At 34.0% G+C, this 22,987-nt stretch overlaps 3 protein-coding genes and 1 pseudogene across 6 annotated transcripts in view; 1 reads left to right on the top strand and 3 right to left on the bottom strand.

Moving 5' to 3' along the window:
• The window catches only part of LOC145115232 (tropomyosin), a 28,202-nt gene extending 20,078 nt beyond the window's left edge, over positions 1 to 8,124 (bottom strand). The window contains exons 1-4 of one of the 2 annotated variants that reach the window (XM_079051478.1): positions 7,875 to 8,124; positions 7,212 to 7,368; positions 6,958 to 7,090; positions 6,603 to 6,727 (exon numbers count right to left, since the gene is read on the bottom strand). In XM_079051478.1, coding sequence (XP_078907604.1) covers positions 6,969 to 7,090; positions 7,212 to 7,368; positions 7,875 to 8,042 — 447 coding nt within the window. In that variant the 5' untranslated portion in view covers positions 8,043 to 8,124 and the 3' untranslated portion in view covers positions 6,603 to 6,727; positions 6,958 to 6,968. Of the gene's footprint in view, positions 1 to 6,602; positions 6,728 to 6,957; positions 7,091 to 7,211; positions 7,369 to 7,874 lie in introns of those variants that run through there. The other variant, XM_079051479.1, reaches the window with a different exon arrangement.
• LOC145115231 (uncharacterized) lies at positions 1,018 to 4,531 on the bottom strand (annotated as a pseudogene). Its single transcript, XR_013711476.1, has 3 exons — positions 2,316 to 4,531; positions 1,412 to 2,220; positions 1,018 to 1,323 (listed from the first exon to the last, which is right to left on the bottom strand). The product of XR_013711476.1 is annotated as an uncharacterized LOC145115231 (transcript).
• Positions 2,207 to 3,241, bottom strand: LOC145113113 (uncharacterized). Its single transcript, XM_079049228.1, has 3 exons — positions 2,795 to 3,241; positions 2,316 to 2,730; positions 2,207 to 2,220 (listed from the first exon to the last, which is right to left on the bottom strand). Exons 1-3 carry the CDS (start codon positions 3,239 to 3,241, stop codon positions 2,207 to 2,209), a joined length of 876 nt encoding a protein of 291 aa, XP_078905354.1.
• A 3,755-nt stretch (positions 8,125 to 11,879) lies between the features above and the next one.
• On the top strand, positions 11,880 to 14,609 carry LOC145117329 (CD2-binding protein-like protein). 2 transcript variants are annotated; one of them, XM_079053630.1, is made up of 10 exons: positions 11,880 to 12,063; positions 12,457 to 12,685; positions 12,768 to 12,890; positions 12,979 to 13,131; positions 13,222 to 13,339; positions 13,435 to 13,476; positions 13,600 to 13,797; positions 13,888 to 13,933; positions 14,033 to 14,110; positions 14,235 to 14,609. In XM_079053630.1, the coding sequence occupies exons 1-10, from the start codon at positions 11,981 to 11,983 to the stop codon at positions 14,311 to 14,313; spliced, it is 1,149 nt and encodes a 382-aa protein (XP_078909756.1). In that variant the 5' UTR covers positions 11,880 to 11,980; the 3' UTR covers positions 14,314 to 14,609. The 2 variants fall into 2 exon arrangements, with proteins under 2 accessions (XP_078909756.1, XP_078909755.1); XM_079053629.1 differs by having other exon boundaries at positions 11,883 to 12,063; positions 13,222 to 13,348.
• Positions 14,610 to 22,987: the final 8,378 nt, after the last annotated feature.

Consider the following 22,987-nt stretch of genomic DNA (forward strand, 5'->3'; position numbering starts at 1 on the left):
AGACACCCAAGGGAGTGTTCGTACAAGGACTTCATGAACTGCAAACCCAAATCCTTTAATGGAAGCAGGGGAGTCATTACTCTAATGCAATGGTTCGAGAAAACAGAGTCGATCTTTGAAATATGCGCGTGCCCGGAAGGGAGCAAAGTGAAGTTTGATGCATGTACTTTCTCTGACAGGGCCCTTACATGGTGGAATGGTCATGTCAAGTCAATAACCCTTACAGTGGCTAATTCAATGGGCTAGGAGAACCTAAAAGCGCTGATGATAGAAGAGTACTGCCCGAGGGGTGAAGTACAAAAGTTGGAACAAGAGCTTTGGAGCCTTGCCATGACGGACTCTGATATAGTGGCCTACACTAATAGATTTAGTGACCTAGCAGCACTATGCCCCGGGATGGTCACCCCGAAAAGTAAGAAAGTGGAAATGTACATTAGGGGACTCTCTCCTCGGATCCAAGGAAATGTGATAGCTGCAAATCCACTTACTTTCGACAGTGCCAAGCGCCTGGCACAGACACTCGTGGACCATGGAGTCCGCCAAGGTGTGATGGCCTCCATTCCTGAGCCAACCAAAGGGAGTGACTATAAGCGAAAGTATTGGAGTAAGAAAAAGGGACAGCCAACTCAAGAGCCCTCGAAGAAACAACAAATTGTTGTTGTTCATGCTGCCACAACATCTGCCATACCAACACCAGTGAGACAATATGCTGGGATTCGCCTAAAGTGCAATAAATGTAACTTCCATCATTATGGAGCCTGCCGAGAGTTGCACTGTAAAAATTGCAACAAGAAGGGGCACACTACCCGTTTCTATAGGGCACCGGCACAACCAGTCTCCCAGGTTCTCAGTGTTGGTGTAAGTCAGGTATGTTACGGATGTGGTGAAACAGGACACTCCAAGAGAGATTGTCCAAAAGCAAGGAACTTTGGCGGGGATGGAGGAGTGCTGATGATCACTGCATGAATAAAATATTTAAAGCCTAAATTTTTAATAAATAATTATAAATTACTCTCTCGTCCGAACAAAACACATCATTCATATAAAAACTTAGGATCCTTGCAGGTGAGCTATGATGGCTTAGTGTATACATTAGGGTCAAAACACATTATTCATATCTTCTTTGCAAAGCATGATTAAACTTAATGTACACCATGTCATTTAATCTACTTTGTGCTAATCTGTTCCTTTTGTTTTAATGAAGTTGCTGAAAGACACTCCAGTTCCTCTCGCAACCCGTAGCACTACAGGTTAAGCTAAGAACTCGGATAGCAAATTTATGTAACTCTGGTGCCAACGCTCCATATGTAGACCACCAGTCAGCTGTTAACAGAAAAAAAAATCAGCTGTTAACAGGAAAAAAATCAGGTAACAAAAAAAAATCAGGGACCAATCCACTATTTTTTATTACCTGTAGCTTTTTTGTCTCTTTGTCTTGTGGCCATCGGATTGCCAAAAAGAACTTGGGCATTTTGATACAAGTCTAGTTGTTCCCCAATCTTATCTTGAGTGCTCAAATCAGGTACCAACTTTTGAATGGTTGCATACAATCCATTTATAACCTCAACACACATTGCATTCTCGGGATTTTTGTAATACAATTTTGGATTTAAGAAAAACCCAGCTGCATGTAACGGTTTATGGAGTTGGCAACCCCACCTTGCATCAATATACTCAAAAGCTTTTTTATAATGTTCTTCTTTATGCAAAAAACTAGCAGTGATAGTCTCTTTAGCCCTATCCATGGACTCATAGATGTATCCCATGGCTGGCTTTTTGTCTCCATCTACCATTCTAAGAGCCTTAACAAGAGTCCAGACAACTTTAAAGCATAGACTATATTTCTCCAAAACCTTTCTTGCAAAAAAGTTGATGTTAGTCTCTTCCCCGCAGCATCTTTTGACCACTTGGTATTGTTCCACTCTGTAGACGTGATCCTCTTCCGTAAATTATTTTTTTGTTTATGCATTTGGGAGAGAGTAATGAATGATGTTGCAAATCTCGTGATTGCAGGCCTATGTAGGTTTCTCTTATTTGTAAACCTCCTCATCATGTTGACAATGCCAACATGGTTATAAAAATAACCATTGCAGAACATATCTCCCTTCAAAGTATTTCGCACCTTTGGGATCTTTCCAATATCTTCCAACATCAGATCGATACAGTGAGCAGCACAAGGAGTCCAGTATAAATGTGGTCTTGTTGCCTAGAACATTGATCCTAAAAGAGTTTTGAGAGAAATATGAAAGAATAAGACAAGTGTGCTCAAAACAGTAACTAACAGGTAAAAGAGTTACTAAGACTTAGTGACTTACCAACTTTAACATAGTTAGATGCATTGTCTTTCACCACTTGCACTACATTCTCCTCTCCTATCTCTTCCACCATATCATCGAGCATTTTAAACAATGTGTTTGCATCTTTTTTGATTTCTGAGACATCCAAGGACTTTAAAAAGACTGAACCTTTAGGAGAATTCACTAAAAAGTTCACAATATTTTTCTGAACAGTTGAATCACGCCATCCATCTGATAGAATCGAGCAACCTTTTACTGCCCATTCTTGCTTGTAATCTTTCAACACTTTTTGGGTGGATTCCACTTCATTTTTAAGTAGAGGAACTCTAAGCTCATACATACATGGTTGGAGGTTTGAATCCCGGGCCAAATTGTGCAACAGATTCCATTGCAATATGAAAGCTATCATAAGAGGCTGCATTAAAAGGTAGCCCTACATCATAAAACCAACGACCTATTTCCTTACAAGCCTTGTCCCTAAGGTCTTTTCGACATACTTCGTTAATTGTTTGGTGTTTTCCACATTTTCTACCTTTGAGTTTGTCTTCTGGTTTATTGGCATAAAACTTGTCTAGATGACCCTTTTGTCTTGGTTTTTTAGGTGGAGGCTTGCTACTTCCTTGTCCCACGTCATCATCATCTTCATCATAGTCATCAAGTGCCACTACATTTGAATGGTCAGTAGTTCTTGCACTTTTTTCTGCTTCTTTCTGGATCATATAGTTCTTCACTTCTTCTCGCACATGCTCTGGACACTTTGGGCATCTTTTACAATTTTTGAAACCTCCGACTAAATGTTGTTTTAGTCGGTATACTCCTATAGAAGTTGACTTTGCACAAAATTTGCAAGTAAACTTGTGCCTATTTGTTGGGTCAGCTATACCATATCTCCTGCTTGGATCCATTGCATCTTTAGTGTCAACAATAGGATTGTTGGTGTCCATAGTATCAGTGGAATGGGAAGAAGGGATGATAAGAAAAGACTGAACAATGGAAGCAAAAGAATATAGAGAACGAGGGAAGAAAATTGCATGGATTGATAGAGAATGAGGGAAGAAGATACATGGATTTATAGTGATTGTCGAGACCTGTTGGAATACCCAGAAGTAATGCGGAGTCGGCATCGATGTATGTGAAGCGTGAATTGAACTAAACGACACATATATGATTACAGTTAAAAAGCAATAACAGAATTAATAGGTATATGGTAGAATTGAGCCCAATACCCAAGGGTCGATACATTAATCCCTAAAGGTGAGCCCTTTGGCGCCTCACAAAGAATCGTCGATTCACAGCAAGATTCGATGTCTCCTGTACACTACCTCGCCTTGGAGGTTGGAGGCGTTTCCATTGCCGCCTAGCGCCTCCTAGCGCCTTAGGCGCGATTTTTAAAACACAGGCAACAACATGCGGTTCGTCGAAAAAAAAAAAGAAACCCATAAGAAACCTTTGTTTACTGATAAGCGACATCTACTTTGTTGATCGATCATTAACGATGACGGATATGAAACAGTAACAATACAGATGAGAGGAACAATATTATGTTATGATATGGTAGGAGGCGACTTTGTTGGCGAGATAAACAAAAAGCACATGAAAAAGGAACATAGTTAAAATAACAATCTTACTACACCATGATGTTTGGGAATTTAATCCATTTTGGTATAGGTATTTTTTTCTTTGAATGACATTTCCATGATATTTCAGGGGGGATTTAATTTATTCCGGCATAGATAATTCCTTTTTTTTTTCTATTTTTCATGATATTTTAGGGGAATTTAGTTCTTTCTTTTCTTCTGACCAAACATGGGTTTTCATTAAATTTAAATTCCAATTCCAATTCCATCAAAATTCACAAAATGAGTGAATTAATTAAAGTGTTGAGATCGTTATTTGGAAAGAAACTATTGTGTTTTAAGTTGGCAACAAACGTATTTTATGTTTTAAAATGCTAACTAACTCATGTTTTCGATATCTTTACATGTTATTGTTATCATAGGTTGAGTATGTCATATTATTTCTAATTTTACATTTTGGCCCAAATTTTAATTTTTGTTACAAATTTTGTGTGAACATTTTCACAAATTTAGTTTAATATACAGATATGTTTCTCTAGAACTTTTTTAAGACTTTTTTTTATAAATTTTTACAACTTTTTTTAGATTTCTTTTTCTTACTTTTTATAGGTTTTTTTAAAATTCTTTTACAACATGTTTTAAGCTGTTTTTACTATTTTTTTCACATTTTCATACAAAAAAATTTATAACCTTCATACAACTCTTTTTAAACTAATTTTATAATATTTTAAAATTGTTTCATAGAATTTTTTATAACGTTTAAAAATAATTTCATTAAAGATAAGTCGTATGCAAGTGTAAATAAAGTTTAAAAAAATATAAGCAAGTTTAAAATGTTGTATTGATTGTTTGCTATGAATCGTTGTATGAACATAAGTCGTTGTAAAAAAAGTTTCAATACAACGTTTTAACCTTATTCACACTTTCATACGACTTATCTTTGACAAAAGTAATTTTTAAATGTTATTAAAAGGTTCAAAAAGTTAAATAAATCTATGAAACGTTTTAAAAATATTATAAAAAAAGTTTACAAAGAATTGTATGAAGGTTATAAAAAAAAAGTTGTATGATATGTAAAAGTAAAATTCAAAGAGATAACATGCAAGTACAAAAAGTTTAATAGCTGCCACCCACCACCTCATGTTTTAATTTCAATTCAGGTTAGGTCTTAATTGAAGGTTTCAAGTTTCAAGTTAGGGCTTAATTTCGGTTTCATTTTTTTATACAATTTGATTTCGATCAAGTTTGATTCAAAAAGAAACAAAACTGGTGAATATTTCAGGTTTCGGTGTGGCGGTTGTAGATTTTTGTATTTTTCTAGAAAATTTGGAATAATTTAGATTGTTAGTGATGGTCGACTACAATGGTGTTGGTGACCGCAGTGGTCGACGACAATGTTGGTTGTAGTCTATAGTAGTGGTGGTTGAGGGTAAAAACCAAATATCTAATTAAACATATTCTTTTACTATATTAATAATAAATGCACAAGAAATAAATAAAAAAAATTAGACAAGAACAATATATTCTTTTTAAGTCTATAAGGGATGAAAAACACAATAAAAAGAAGAAAAAAAAAACAATCATGCAACTTTAACCAAACCACATAGACAATTTCGATAATTTACTCTTATCTATTTTTATGTTATACGACTTCTCTTCATAGAATTCTCATTTTTTAAGTATTAGTCACTATTTTGAAAAAAAAAAAAATAGTTGACATTTTATATTTTAAAATAAATAAAAAGAAGATAAAATATTATGACCGCAATGTTTTTCATTTTTTGATATTTTTGTTATTTTGAAAGTTTTGACAATTAGATTTTAACAACATAAGATTCTATAAAATATATTAGATTTATGTTAAAAAAAATATAACTAAATAGATTAACTGGTCAAAAAAGAATAAAAATTTAGATATAACTAGGACATAAAATGAAATGTTATTAATTTTAAGAAGCCAAAATTGATAAAAACATGTTAAGGGATATGTGGTGTTAATGAGAGGTGCACTGATGTGGACTCTGGAGTGGGGTAAGGTGCCTCCTACTTTTTTTTCCTCGCCACCGTTTTCTTTTTTCCTTTGTAGTTTTACAATACAAAAAATGATAAAAAGCTATCTTAAGTTTTTAAATTGTAAAAAGTTTTGGTAAAACTATAGCAAAATGGATAGGACATGTGGTTAGATATCTTTATCAAAATCAACAGCTTCGGTGCATCTCAACATTATATTTTTTTTCTTCGGTTGCAAATAGAACTTACTTGAATTCCTCACAAGTGAATACAAGATTCCATCCCCAAACTCATAAAATTCCATTACAAACATTTCCTTCTTGTTATACAACACTCAAAAATACCTTTTTATTTTTCAAAAAAACTATAAATATATATAATTGAATTTTTTAACTAAAAATTAGTTTTAAATTTAAGAAAAAAGTGCATTTCCATCCTCTTGCTTATAATTTACTTTCCACTTTAAAAGACTACTAAAAGGGGGAATTTAAATATATTATATATGCAATTATCAATCAAATTCAAAGCTAACCTGAAATATCAACTTACCAAATGTGAAGTTGTAACCAGGCATTACTGACTTTACTGATTTGGACGGAGTTGGAATTCAAAATTCCATTCCAGGACAGGACGTATTTGGAATTCAATTCTGTGGGAATCTTTTAAATTCCATGTTGGATAGATTTCACAATTCCTAATTCTTAATGAGGGTGGAGAGTTGTTTAAAGGACATATTTTATTCAATATTCATTCAAGAAACATTCTACGAACCAAATCACATAAATAAGGATACTGAGAAATCCAAAGTAGGTATGAGGGGCAATCTTGTCATCACATTACTATCTGCAGATGATAGCATAGTTTTGCTAAGGTGATAAATGTTACTAGTTCTATAAATGTATAATCATTATGTTTTAAAGAAATTATTAAGTCCCGTTTGTTAAGATTAAGATAAGAATACTATCTTTATATATACTGGGATGTCAATTTAACAAATATCAGAGTGTTTGTTTTACAAACAGAAAAAAGAAATTATTATTATTATTATTATTATTATTATTATTATTTATTACCTGCTAGAGAGTTAAGTTGAGTCTTTTCCTCCAAGTGTCTGAATTATAGCTTCTAGAAGTTTAATCTCGTTATCCCGTTTCAAAATCTCATCTTGTTTTGCTCTTAATTCTTCCATGTGCAATTCAAACACTTCTGCATACAAGAAACATAATGGAAATGTTAATCACAGCATTTAAAGAATGGCAAAATGAAAAAACTATCAAAGCCCAATGAAACTAATCATATTTATTTAGGATCATCTAAAATAATTTACTTGTGGTATTCTCAAGCTCCTTGGTGATTTCTTGTGCTCTTAACTCAGCAGCCTTTTGGCCTGCTTCAGCATGTCGTTTTTCTGTCCGAGCACGAGCTGCAGCTGAAATGGCAGCATCCAACTCTCTTTCTAAAGTCTCTACCCTTTGTTCAAGAACCTGCAGTAAAACAGCTATCTTATGGCATCATCAATTGCAAAAATACCCAAAGTAAAACAGCGCACTTATTGTGTTATGTTATATGTCTTTTATGGTTATCCGACTTTTGAAGATGATATCTTCAATTGAAAAGAAGAAAGAGAGACGATGTTATGTTACTAACAGTAACAGAGCCCCAATTCAAGCCAAGCATGCATTGCACACCAAATTAGGTCAATTAGACTTGTATAAAAGAGCATACCATGGGATTTAAATTGATTGAACGAATCAAATTCAGTGAAAAGTATATCATCACATCAAAAACAAACTTCAAACAGCTCAACGACAATCACATATGCGGTTTAATCGACGGAATTCGGCTGAATTTTATCAAAAGCATAACAATCAGATGATTCAATTATGCATCGGCAGACCATATATGCAGTTCATTTCAAAATTGACAAGCAAGTTATTCAGGAAGTTATTGTGATTTGCCAACAAATTATGCAAGAATACAAAAAATAAACCTTGATAGTACGGGCTTGATCGGAGATTAAGGAGGCTTTGTTAAAAGTATCTTCATCGACGTAGACAGCTTTCTTGATGAGTAAGTTCTCGAGGGAATCAAGATTGTTAGATATCTCGGATAGATTGGCGATCGCAGCGCTCCATCTCTCGTTTCCTCTCTCCTCCATTAATACGTCCCTCCGTTCTCTTTGACGCTCTTCCTCTTTGTACACATATGCCGATTTCTTCTCGCATCCTTTTCTTTTTTAATTTTGTGATTTATCCCTTTAATACAAGCAATTTAGGGGATTTAAACTTGATAAATGCCCCTCTAAATTCTTATACAAGCAATTTAGGGGACTTAAACATTATAAAATATCGCTTTAATACAAGCAATTTAGGAGGATTTAAACATGATAAAAAAATTAATTTTATAAGATTGTGTCATTTTCACCGTTTATTTCATCATATTTCAAAGTGTTGAGCAAATCATTAAATTCTATAATTTATTCATCTATTTTAGATTTGAATCTTTGTCTGGTACTCCCTTTAAATCATTTTGTTGAGAAAACATTTGATAACTTTTTTCTAAATATTTTATTGTTTTTGTCATTGCCTACTTTCAGGTCTTTCAATACGTCAACTCATGCATGGCCAACGCCCTCTCTTCCTCTGGGGTCCAATTTATATTCGGGACATTCTCTTTTCTTTTAGGCTTCACTTTAAATTCTTGAACATTAGGCTTGGGCTATGATTAGAATTTTGTTTAAGGAACATCTTTAAAATGGGCGAACTTTGGTTAGGATTAGGATTGGAATTGGGATTGGAAATGGAATTAGTGTGGATACGTAATATGGTACATACCCATACTAGGATAATGGAACATCGGTGGTGAATAGATTGGACAATCTCTTTGAGGGTAATAAAAAATGAAGAGTTTGGTTGTTTCTTATTGATTTTTTTTTTATTTGTTATTTGGAAAGTTACATGAAGACATATTCAAGTCAAGAATAAAGTGAAATAATAGAATTTTAAGGTTTAAGAATGATAAATTTTGGTATAAGTTTTTGATATATATTATGGAGAAAATGTTGGTAAATTTTTAAATTTTGAATGTAAAAAACGGTAATATATATATATATATATATATATATATATATATATATATATATATATATATATATATATATATATATATACTGCCTAATAATTAAAAATAACTTATGCCACATGTTATTTTTCTAAAGTATTAGTTCAAAATTTTATCTTTTATTCACATGTTAATACGTTACAACCTCATATATTTTTCTCTAATATTCATTTTTTAAATTCAAATTAATCAAAATATGTATTAAATTTGATATTTGAATTAGGTTATTTGAGATTTCCTACTATATATACAAAATCCAACGTGATTTCCTGATATATATAAAAACCACCTATACAACTATTTAGAATATTTATTTATTATATATCTAAAATTTATAAACTTTATTTTATTGACATATATTATGAGAAAATATAAATAATCTCAAATCTATTTTAATAAACAATTTTTTTTACCACATGTCGAACTCTCATTAATTTTGTCACATGTAATTTTGTGGCTATAAAATTAATTTTTTTATAAACTCATGGTTTCCACGAGTCTCTAACTTAGTGTGTGTGTGTGTGTATATATATATATATATATAAAGAGAGAGAGAGAGAGTGAAAGCTAGGTTCAAATGTTTCTAGCAACTATTGTGTGCATGTATGCATCAATCACAAATTAGTAAATATTAAATAATTAAGTAAATCAAAAAAAAGGTATTTTTGGTTTTTTGTATTTACAATTAATAAGGTCATTTAATTTAATCCTACAATTAAGGAAATAAAATCAGTATTTTAAAACCCTAAAAATAACTTCTTTCGTTCATTTGCATCTACGGAACATTGACTTCTTCCTCCAGCGGCTCTTTCTTCCTCCAACGACTCTCCCTCCGACGACAGAAACATTCCATCGATGCCTCCTCTGCAGCAACGCCTCCCCCTCCTGTTTTCGATGCCTCCTCTCCAGCAACGCCTCACCCTCCTGTTTGTAGTGATGAACCTTCTCTCATTCTTGTTTTTATTCAGAAAAGTTTAGTGTTTATGTTTCTTTACTGGAATAATTCTTATATCACGGACTTCAAAATTTTCTTCTTTTTTCTGATTTCTATTTTTAATTAACGCACCATTTCAATTTTGATCAGGGAGCATTTCTATTGTTTATTTACTTTTAAGTTTTTAATTATTATTTTTCAATGTTGAGCAGTGCATTTCGATCTTTTGAATATTTGACATTTATGATTTGTGACTTAATGTATTTACTATATCAGTAGTATTTTAGAATTGTGTATGTGGTTGTATTCAAAGATTTGTTTATTATTTGGAATAGTATTTTAGTTTTGCACATCAGGTGTTTGATGAATTGTCCAACTCAACCAACATTCTTGAGATTTTGCATAATTTTTATGAAATCTAAATGTTGGATGAAATGCCTCTATATAAGACTCCATCTTTTTTCATTTCAGTTTTAGGATTACATGATTGTATTGCATATGTTATACAAATGTTGGTTTTTAACATTTTTTTTATGATTTATTTGTCTATTTATAAGGATTATGGTCTTTGTTGATACACACCTAGCACCCACATTATTATTCTAACTTCATTAATTGTTTTAGATGAATTTTGGCTTGTTTGATGATAATGCCTAACAAGTGTTTGTTGAAATGTCTGAAAGAGAATCTGAAAAATTTAACTTTGTGGTATGCATTTTGTCAGAATTACTAGCAACACATGTTTTATGTAATTGTTTAAAAAGGTAATTAATTTGTCTGTGTATTATTTTGGTTAAATTAGTGATTTTGAATTTCAATTTCTATTGTCCCTCGTTATTGTATATTTGGATTCTAAAATTATATTAGCAATAAATACGATACTTTTGAATGTATTCTATGTATTCTGTCATAATGTATTGTGCCAGATTAAAATCTATGTATTCTGCCAGAATGTACTCTATGTATTCTGTCATATTCTATGTATTCTACCAGAATATATAAAGTGATAGTTAATTGCAAGTAACATGTTTTTAACAATTATTAGTTTTTGTTGTATTTGTAATAGGAATGGCTTGAAGAATGCGTTAAAGACCTAATAAGGATAACTTGAAGAATGAATAAATTTTGATCATACTCACAATTTAAGAATGTTGTTATTTTATAAGAATTTTATTCATTTTTGCCACAAAATTTTGTTATTTTAGACTTTGGACACAAATAATCTTAAACTTTAGCCATAAACTTTCTTATTTTAGAGTTTAACTACAAAAGTTTCTTATTTTGGCATATTTTATCCTTAAACTTCTGTATGTTCGCACTTTTCACCCTTTACTTTGTCGAATGCCACTTTCCACTCCTACTTCGTAAAATGTCATTTTTACTCCCTCAAATTTGAACACCGACATTTTTCATCTTTTTACATTTCGTATATTCGTATGTTTGTAGGTTTCACATGTTAATCCCTACGTAGAAAATAAATTACAAGAACGGTCGTTGTAATTTACAAGGATGGTGCATATGTTTTAAAATTACATAAATGCCCCTTTTCTAATAACAAATTTACAAAAGTGTGCTTTGGTCCCTACATAGAAAATGAATTACAAAAATGGTCCCTGTGAGTTTTTTTTTCAAGAACAGTCCCAGTAATTTTGTAAGTAAAACCTTTCCTACGTCCCCACGAAACGGAAGAGGACATTTTTTAGTTGGTAAATAAGAAAGAGAAAAATGGTTTAAAAAGAAGAGAGAGCGAGAGGGAGAGAGGTAAGAAAAAGCCGACTGCCAACCACAAGGACCAAAACTGTTCTAAATTTTCCAAAACTTGGACTAAAACTGTGAAAAAGTGATAACCACATGGACCAAATCTGTAAATTACTCGAAGTTTTTATCCAAACTTCTTGGCAGCCGCTTCAGACAGTTGTACGGGAGAGCCCACGCTTCGGACGATTGTACAGGTCTCAATCAAAACCACACCGCCTTCCTTGCGATATGAAAAATAACGAAACGGGGAGTGCTGTGTTTTGAACAACGATCCCACCACGCACATGGAGGCGCAACCCTCTCGTAAGCGACCGCTCTCAGACAACGACGACGGTGGAGATGCTGATGAAGTCAACCGAAAACCTCCGTAAGTCACTTTCACCTTTCTCTTATCTGCTTCTAAGATATATATTTATTATTGTTAGGGTTTGCGTTCGACTGAATTTGACCTTCCGTTTGAGTTAATCCAGTTGTTCAAGCTTCCTTAGTTTTTCAATTTATTCTCTCACAAATCGATAGAATGAACGAAGTTAAATTGGACTGGTGGTTTTCGTCGTTTTTTTAAGGAAAACTCTTCAATCCTAGCTACATTGAGATGTTTACATAAATTATGTTAGTAAGTTTTGCTGCGCAAATTCCCTTGAGTTTTTCTCTCTGAGTTGCAAAGGAAAAGCATGAGAGATTATTAGAAAACTGATTGGTTCTTGTATTGACCTAAGGGATGTTTCATTGGGGCTATATTTATTTTATGTATTTGCAGGCAAAAGAAGGTGAGGTTTCCAAAGGGAAAGAAGGTGAAGCCTGGAGATGAAGTCATAGCAGCTGTAAATGTTCCCCAAGTTGCTGAAGATGAACCTACTGAGCTGAAAGATACCCAGCTAGTTGCCAAAGCAAGGTCCAAGAGACGGAATCAGGATAAAATTGGACTCAATAATGATGAAACTGGAGATCTTCTTGATGTTGTAGCAGCTGCTGAAATGCATTATAAGGTATTTTAATCTCCATTTTTCTATATGCTGATTCTTGTTATATTATGTTTATGTTTATTTTTAATTTAATTTCTTTTCACAGGATAACGAGACACTGGAAGATGATGGAGTTCAGCTTGAACCTTTCAACCTTGAACAAGAAAGGAAAGAAGGCTTTTTCGATAAAACAGGAAATTATGTTGAGTATGTTACTAATGACATCAAGGTACAGTATTATTACATGGGGATTCTTGATTGCTTTTAATTTCGACATTTCCCTTTTTACCCTCATTTTAATTGAAGTATCTTTGTAGGATGCTTGGCTTGATAGCATTGATGCTGAACCAAATCTTGCAAAAATACACTCTATGGATACAGATGATGTGGTAGAAGCTGCTGACCTGTCAAGTCAAGATATTGGAAATATCAAGAGACGAATTGCTGATGTGCTTCAACCTGGGGAGACAGTAAGTTTCTTGTTATGTCAAATTGTTCAATTCTCTTTTATTATTTTTCAAACTGATTGATGAAAATAATAAGTATAATATTCTTTTCAGGTGTTGCAAGCTTTAAGAAGGCTGAAAGGAAGTTCTAATAGAAAGGAAAAGATGTCAGCTGAAACAAAAGTTGTGTTTGATCAACTAACTGAAGATGCCATGAAGCTGATGGAGGATGGTGACTACAGTTGAGATAATCTTCCTTCAACATTTTTCTTTATATTTATTATAAATTTGTCAACATTCTGATTTATGTCATAAATATTTCTGCAGATGTGTATGATGAAAAACAGGAGGTCTTTCAGAGGGAAGCAGGTAATTAGCATTTCTTTATAAGTTTAACAATGATTTAAATATCAATAATACAGTATTTCTTATATTCTTAATTATTGGGAATGTTATTAGTGAAACTCTGATTTCATCTTTTTATAATTTCAGACGGATTTGAGAAGCTAGCACGTGCTAGAGGGGAAGGCACCTCTTCTAGTTCAGGAGACAAGCAACCTAATTCCTCTGGAATGAGTGATTCCGGTCTCAATGGAATACCTTCTGCAGATAATACTGCAAACAATGAAGATGATTCCTTTGACATGTTTGCTGAAGATGATGACAAATCTACTGTTGATCCATCAGCTGGTAAGCAGACATGTAGTTTTTTCGTTTTTTTCATTCAGATGGTTTATTACAATATTGCCCCTCAGTTCTGTTTTCACTTTTTACTTGCAGGCATTGGATCTACAGAAAACGATTATGTATTTGATGAGTCTTCAGGGTATGCATCTCTTTTTGTTTTCCATTCAGATTTATATTTTGTCAAAAAGAAACAGCATCTTATTGTTTCTGTATTTTTATTTTTTAATTTTTTTTACAGTTACTACTACAGCAGCAGTTTAGGATATTATTATGACCCATCTTCAGGACTGTATTGCAGTGCAGCATCTGGACAGTGGTAATATATTTTTATAATGGTCACTATTTTCAACATGATTTAGTATTATTTGAATTATACTGATTTGATTTGGAGATAAAATGTGGTTATATATAAAGTAATGCGTTTGTTTTGTATTTTCCAGGTGCTCGTATAACCAAGAAACTGGTGCCTATGAGGAGTTGCCATCAGGGGAAGGCAATGGAAATGGAATTGCAACATAGTGGAATGGAATTGGAATCACAGGTTTTTTTTATTGATTTCCCCTTTTCTTGTACAAAGTGAAGAGGATATATATTATATATGTAACATATGCATATTCTTAGGCTTCTTTTCTTGTACTTGAAGTGCGACTAGTTTTGGTAATTTAAATCTATAGACACAATCTAACTCATGACTATATGATTTATGGATGTAAAGAGAAAAATGTGATGTGACAAAAAGGGCAGTTGAGTCATATGTGCTATGGTTTTGATGTGGTAATATAATTTCCTGAACAGAAGAATCCAAGGGGTATCAATGTTATTGTTATGTATGTACTAAAATATACGTCCAGTTTGCATTAACATGTGCATGAATCATGAATGGATAGATATTGTCATATTTATCATCGACCTTAAAAGGCACGTGCTTTGTTTCTCTTTTGCGTCTGTATATTGAGCATCCAAATTTTTGGAAGAAAACAAAACAGTTAGAAAAAGCTTCCTTCGTGAATAGATATGAGACATCCATTATCAGCAAAATATGTAGAAACAATGATGATAAAACCATTGGTACAAATACACTTGAAGAGTATTCATCAATTTCAGATGGTATATTATTATTTTGACCAAGACAATATGATATATTATTAGATTGTCTTGAACCCGTAACACCATCTTTAACACCAATGTGGTGCAAAGAGTCTTTGTTCATCTCCATGTCATTAGATCATTTTTTACATCAACAAATATGTTTTTTTTTTTTTAAACTTATTAAGGTTAACAAAAATAATCATTTTATTAATTATTATTTAACAGATACATTCGAGTGTGCAACATTGTTTTAACTTTTTATGCTAAAAAAATAAATTTCTGGCATGTTACCGTAATCAAAATTTTAAATAAATTTGAAACATAAAGATTTAAGCTTATATTTACTATTAGATTATTAAAATTTGGCCTATTAAATTAACTCACAAAACTACAATTTAAAAGACCAAAATTGTGAATTATTGAAGATGAATAGTATAACAAAAAATTGATTCAATGCTACCGAAAATTAAAAGGGTACAAAAAATTAGTGTTAGGGTTGAAAGTGATTGAAAGATAAGGAGATTAAAGTAGGTTAGCACGGTGGAGACGTCGAGTTACCACTTGATTCCACTCCAAGTATATCTCAATCGCAATCTCTATCTCTAATAATTATTAAAAGAAAACATTAAATTCTAAAATAAAGAAATAAGGGCCCTTGATTACAATTCACTCATTTGGTCTCCACCTTTGGATCGTTTTGCTGACATCATCCTAGACCAAAATATGCGCGCGCCTCAGATTGTAACTTCCTTCTTACATTTCATTCCTAGGTTTTCCTCTCCACACAATCAGCCAAGAGCGTATATCGACATCCCCATGAGACTCAATAGATATAATCCCTAATCCCTTCCTTCAATCGATACGCGTAACCCTATCGATTTCATATATACATCAAATCGATTTCATATATACATCGAATCGATCCTATGTGTTCTTCCTCTGCTGTTACAAATTGTCTACATGAACTCATTAAACAACATGTGCTGAAGCTCCACAGTCGGCGCAAACTCAACCATAAACCTGGTCACAAAGTCCGACCAGGTCATAGCCTCAATGGCTGGGGCTCCCAACGTGTCACTGACCGCCTCCCACCAGTCTTTCGCTCTGTCTCTCAAACATCCTGCAGCATACCGGACCTTCGACCCCTCAGGGCAGAAGCTCGTCAACTGTGCAGACTCGATGTATGCAATCCATCTCCTGGCCACGATGGGGTCCTTCATCCCGTGAAAGTCTGACGCACCGCATCCCCTGAAATCCTTGAAGGAGAGCGTGCGAGTCCCTGACTGGCCCAGTTCCATGTCGCTCCTGAATGCCCTGAGGCGATCATCCATCAGCTCAATGATCCCTTCCTTGATCGACCCGAAAATCACCCGGTCGCCTCAAGGATGCCTCTCGTAATCTCGGATGCAATGAACGTTCACAATCCATCATCGACTGACTCGGAACCCGAACCCGAACCAGAACCTGATCCTGACCCAGACCCTGAACCTCCTGCTCCGTGACGTGTCACCACCATTCTGAAACAAAACACATAATTTTCAGGGCCATACATAACCTCGAGAGGTTTCACACACTACAAGTTCCTTGGTTCTATCTCAGCCATCCTTGACTCGAGTACGGATCCTCTGCTTTCAGTAGTACGGGCCCATACTACCTTCCACATCTATCCGTACTTTCCTCAAGGATTGCCTCGACTTCACCAAGTCCTTTCTACTACTATTGCTCTCCATGCTAATCTTATTCTAGGCTTACCCTAAGGTAATCTCCGACCTACTCTCCGCCATCAGCTGCATAAGAAGTCCCTGATATCTTTCCCTAGCTAGCTCACGAATACCATTACATATTACTAAGACCAGATAATTCTTCGAATGATAGGTCTCTCCCTACAACGGTTAGACTCAAACGAGCGCTACGAAGTAGGGCTAAACCTAACCTTCTGAAATTATTTAGTCCTCGTAATATGTAACTTAACATATTCGTTTACTAGTTAGCTAAAGATAACTAGAACTCCTAAAAGCACAAAGCAAGCAACACGCGGGCATTGAGTAACCAAAACCAAGCATATCCTAATCAGGCCATCATATCACTGACAAATCAGTACTAGCATGTAATTCAATAAGCACATATAGCAGGCACATAAGACATCTTCCTAGATCCTTAGACCTAATCTAGCATGAAATTCTCATAATCATATCATAACATGTATGGGTATCTTGGGGAAAACTTACTAGAGCTCGGTCGATTGCACGCATCACACTCCTTGTTCTTTCTCAAAAACCTTAATTTTAAATTTTAGAAAATTTGTATTATTTTTTTTCTTGTAAAAACCTTTCAAACCCTCGATTTGAGTTCAGACACACCCGAGAGTGTGTCCGAATTCCTCAAACCAAGGCTCTGATACCAACTTGTAACATCCCAAAATTCAAGACCAAAAATTTCATTTTTAATGTAATAATTCATAAAACAGATTATTGAAAACATCATCAAGTTATCTCATGTCATAAAAACTCATAAGTCATATGTCCCAAAAACATGTCATAAGGTAATAATGTCAGAGTACGAATCCCAAGAATCTCATATGCGGAAAATCATGTGCGTGATGCGCTGCAGTCATGCCGGCTCCTTTCCCTTCGAAGAAGAGGTACCTGAAACCAAAACTGTAAACCGTAAGCACGAAGCTTAATGAGTTCCCCCATCATACCACATACCATACAATAACATAGTGTCAGGCATATCTAGGTGCCCGACCTGCCCCTTCGGTTTCTTTCAACCGGTAACTACCTAGCATATCTGGGTGCTGGTCTACCCCTTCGGTCTCTTTCAACCGGATACTGCCTAACATATATGGGTGCTGGCCTACCCCTTCGGTCTCTTTCAACCAGATACGGAGACTATTTCACCCCTACTACTACCACATAATACCTTATATATACATATATCATATACTGCCTAGCATATCTGGGTGTTGGCCTACCCCTTCGGTCTCTTTCAACCGGATATCCGGGGACTATTTCACCCCTACCACTACCGCATAATCACATAGCATACTAGCACATAAAGCATAACAGATAGTGGCATACCAGACAATTATCACAAAGACAATCATCTCAACAATAATCACCTACTAGTGGGCCGACATTTGTGCCTTAGAACCACTCCTTGTAAGGCCCATGAGTTAGGGCTAGACGTTTAAGGGATTTAGTTGCAACTATTCATTTTATTTAATAATTAAAAAACATCATTGAATAAGTAAATCGTATATAAATAATAATCCTCCGTACGCGATACGAGTTATACAAATGATAGTTATATATTGCGTACATGTTTTATGTACAAATTATGGGCTTATAATAGTTATATAAAACCTTATTATAAATTTAACGAGTTACGTTTAAAAATAAAAAGATTATTTATGATAAATAATCTTAACGAATGTTGTAACGACCTAAAATCTCACTATATATGTTGTAAGATGTATTTGATCTAAATACATTCAACAATGAACCCAAATATTTAAATGATATTTTTTTGTTACACCTGTTTTTCAACGATAATTATCCATATATATTTTATGACATTAATAATCGGTGATTGACATTAATATATCGTAAAATATAACAATCAAACTAGTTGTTTTATATACGATGGATAAAATAAATAATATATTTATTATGAAATAAAAGTTGATATATGTAAATAAGAGATTTTAGAGTGTTATTACATAATAATATATATAAATATACGTGATGTTTTTATATACAATAAACATATTTAAAGTTAAATTTTAAAAAGTGTACACATATATATTATTGAGGGTCATATATGTAAAATGTAATTTGATAGATCATATGCATACGTGTTAGATTGGATAGTAAACTATCTTTACCTTTCTATTTGCTGTCAAAATTTAGAAGTATGTGAAGTAGGTGTCCAATTTTTAGAATACGTGGCAAGTTCACGCACAATTTCAATTAATTAGGGAGGGTACGTGTTAAATTTTAACATGACTGTCATTTTTGATATAGTACATATTCTTTGAACCTTATTCAAAGATTTTAAGTATAAATAGGAATATGAATCAAAATTTCGATCTAACATCTTCAATGAAACAAATAAATAAATATCATAATGAAGATTTTGAATTATAGAACCAAAGATTAAGGTTTCGGCAAGATAATAAGTTGACAATCAGTGTTGAGGTTGGAGTCACGATAGTAGGTAGTTTCCACTAACTAGTCAGGTGAGTGCATAGTTACTTTCATGAACATGATTTTAATACAAGTATTAATTAAATATTAAATATTTATTGAAAGTTTATATGTCAATTATATGTTTATTGCATGAAATATGTGTTAGATATATATTCGATGATATACAATGTGCGAACCAGTTATGGTTCTATAAGTGTTAAGATGTATATATATGTGATATTATTACGTGATAATAATAATAATAGAAGTATTATTAAAAAAAAGTAAATTAATACCTAAAACTCTGTGTTAAGTATACACTAGTTAGCGTTGTCTAAACGGAGTTGGTATTGAAAATTGATTATAAGCATTGTAGTTTTGCCTAGTGCTGAGATAAGACTTAAAAATTGATGTTTAGTTCAATTAAGTTTGGACATTGGGTAGCCTCTTATAAAGAGTACGTGTGTGCTGAGAATGATGATCGGTAGAGTACGTCCTACGTACAGATGTACATTTTATGTACGAAGTCTTTTTCAAAGCTCTGTGTCTCAGGTGCTACTTGTGCCGGGATATTATTATGTTCTGGGGTACGAGTCCTACTCATACCAGGGTACTATAATGTGTCAGAAGTACTATCATGTACAAAGTCTTTTTTTTACACTATTGCGTGTCGGTTACGGGAGCGTACGGGAGTACTCTATTAGTATTTCCCCATACTTTTATTTTGAAGAGCTTTGGAGTCATCGTTTCTTTTATGAAGTGATCGGACGAGCTTCATATGTCAGTGTTTCCTTTCACGAAGTAATTGAGGGAACTTCGTAGACTGCCTAATAAAGTGTGTCGGTAATAGACCACTACTAGGTATGTCTGGTGTTATATTGTCGGATAGGGTGAGTCTGGGGGTAAATACCCCATGGTGTGAGACCACTGCTAGGCACAGTTATCTATATAACTACCCCTGACTTAACTGTCTTGTGGTTTTTACGAACGGAGGTTCGTGGTGAAACTTATTCCATTCCCCTCATTTGATGTTTTTGTTGATCCTCGTTTGCTGCCAGGGAATTTCCGAAGCAACGTCGTCAGTTTGTTGATCCTTTAGGCTAGATCTCGTAAGATCATTGTATAGGATCGGTACGTGGGGATCGGCGGGATGGGATATATTGTTTTAGAGATATGATATATCTCTGTTAATGATAATAGTGGTTTTGCAAATTTGAGATATACATTATTATCACATTGTGGGATTGAAAACCCTATGTATCTCACCAGGTTTCCCAACCTGACCCACTCAATTTATATGCATCACAGGTAGCAGTGTAAGACTACTGAAGACTCGAGTATGATGCTGAGAGAAGACATGCAATAGAGTTCAGGACCGCTAGGTCTTTACGCTGTAACATATGTTGTGTATCAGTTATGACATCCCTAGAGTTGTATTATTTTGAGACAATATTTTGTACTCAAATTGTTTTAATATACTAGGAATTTCCGCAATAAAAGATATTATGATTTTTAAAGCTTAAAGAAAAAAAATTGGTTCTGAAAATTGGGGATGTCACACTCCTACTGGAAGGTAACTCACCTCAAATGTCGTGAAGTAGTTGAACTGTCCTCGGCTCTGCAATCAACTCCTCTCAAACTCTTACACATAAAAATCTCCTTTAATTACCCTTTCATACTCATAACCCCTTACGTGTCAACTTTGGTCAAAGTCCAAGTCAGAGTCAACCTTCTGGTCAAAGTCAATGTTTTGGTCAAAGTCAACCTTCTGGGTTGACTCAACTCGCCGAGTTGGTCCATCAACTCGCCGAGTTCCATAAATCATAAACCCTGAAATCGCAACCCAACTCGTCGAGTTCTTTCATGAACTTGTTGAGTTCCTCCCTATAATAGAGTCAGGACTTCTTCAATCAACTCGTCGAGTCATCCTTGAACTCGTCGAGTTTTGCCCTTTACAGACTCGGGGAGCTTCGACCCAACTCGTCGAGTTCTTCTATGGACTCGACGAGTTCTTCAGTCTGATAAGCCATCTTAAGGGATTAAGTCCTTATCCCTCAGATCTAAGTTCCACACTTCCACTACATACTGAAAATGTCCTTTTAAGGGTAAAGTTTTCACCTTTACCCGTTAATACTCTTCCTAAATATATATAGCTCAAACGCTAACCCTTAAGGACCTAGATCTTGGTCCACAAGCCATCCATACTTCAAGATAGGGTGCACAAACTGAGATCTGGACCTTTGAGACTAAATGAACACGTAAAGTCTCCACCTTTCTCTCTATGCAGCGGCGAGGCTACCTTATAGCAAAGGGTGTCCATGGACACCCCTAATTTTAAAATTTCTTTTGTAGGTTATATGTTTAATTTAAGATGGACACCTATTATTATCACAAAATGGACACCTGTGGCAACAAACACAAACAAAAAACAACCCGAAATTTTCTAATTGTTGAAATTTTTATATAAACTGATCATGAACCGCTCTATAAGGAAGTGATTAACAAAAATAAAACCTTTTTTTATAGAAATTTAATCAGCATTTAATCATTCAATCTTATAGAATATTTTATATATTAAGAAGATATGATTAAATCTTATAAAATATTTTATATATTAACAAGAAAGATGAAACAAATTACCGAAAACACAAAAACCCTAAAAAAAACAAAAAAAATTTACATCTCATTCCTTTGTTGCTGCGGGCTTCATGCTCAACCTCTCTCCTCGGCCTCCGTGATCAACATCATCTACCGCTCGGCGCCCATTTCCACCCCCTTCAGTTCGTTTCCGACTTTCCGGCGACCGGTTGGAAGTTAGTTGCAGTGGCTGCTTGAGTCTCCACGATCTCCATCTCTTTTCTTTTAGAGGTTTCATACCTTTCTCTCTCTCTATTAGTCGTTTAATTGTTTAGTGTTGTTTGTTTGTGTAACTGTGTAGATAGAATATAAATCAATTTTTACTATAGAGTCAAATCCTAGAAGCTATAAAATGGAGTAGCATATTATAGCCTTTTTTTAGCACAGTGTATACCTTTTTGTGATTTCGTTTATAGTGGTATCTCAATTGATAGAGCTTGTTTTATATTTTTTTGTTTTCAACTTTTCACCAATTCTAAAATATTATGTCATAGGATATTGTAATTTATTTAGTAATTTATTTTATTTAATAAGAATAAAAAAGTTTAGAATAGTTATATATGTTATAACATGTCCATGACACTTCAATATTTACTTATTAGCAAATATATACTTATGGATTGTTTTAGTATGTATATAAGAATTTTTCATGAACAATGTAATAAATTTATTATTATTTATTAAATTATATTTGATCTTTGAGGTTTGAAGTTACTATTACATTACACTCACATTAAATCATATGATTGATAATCCGACCTGATAACCAAAAATTTTTAACTACTATAATTTAGTTCATCATTTAAATTGGACACACGTGAGTTTGAATCCTAGATTCGCCACTGTCTCTATGCATGGCCTTTTGGAGCTTAAAAGGCCAAAATGACATCCTATAACTTGCATGGTGCTTTAATGGCCATAAAGTTTGCACCTTTATGCCATGAAAGCCCTCCATGGTTCCAGATCTGATGACATACTAACTTGGGACGTCCATTTCCCAAAGGTCATGCTTCTTGAACCAAAAGTCCCATAAAAGTGAAGATAAAGAGATCTAAGCATATAATAGACAATATAGGAGCTTTATACCTCCAATGAACCAGAAATGAAGCTAGACTTCTGGATCTACTCTTCTCCAACCCTTCCTTTCTCCTTCCTCAAGTCTCTTCTTCTTCAAAACCTCAAGAATGCACCAAAAGTGGGTCAAAACTCTCAAAAACGTATTAGGGTTTCATGGCTAGGGTTTGGGATGATGGAGGCTGTAAATGAGGCCAACCTTT

The sequence above is a fragment of the Lactuca virosa genome, chromosome 5 (genome assembly GCF_052849685.1).
Source record: "Lactuca virosa cultivar CGN04683 chromosome 5, Lactuca_virosa_CGN04683_v6, whole genome shotgun sequence".
In the NCBI taxonomy this organism is placed as follows: domain Eukaryota; kingdom Viridiplantae; phylum Streptophyta; class Magnoliopsida; order Asterales; family Asteraceae; genus Lactuca; species Lactuca virosa.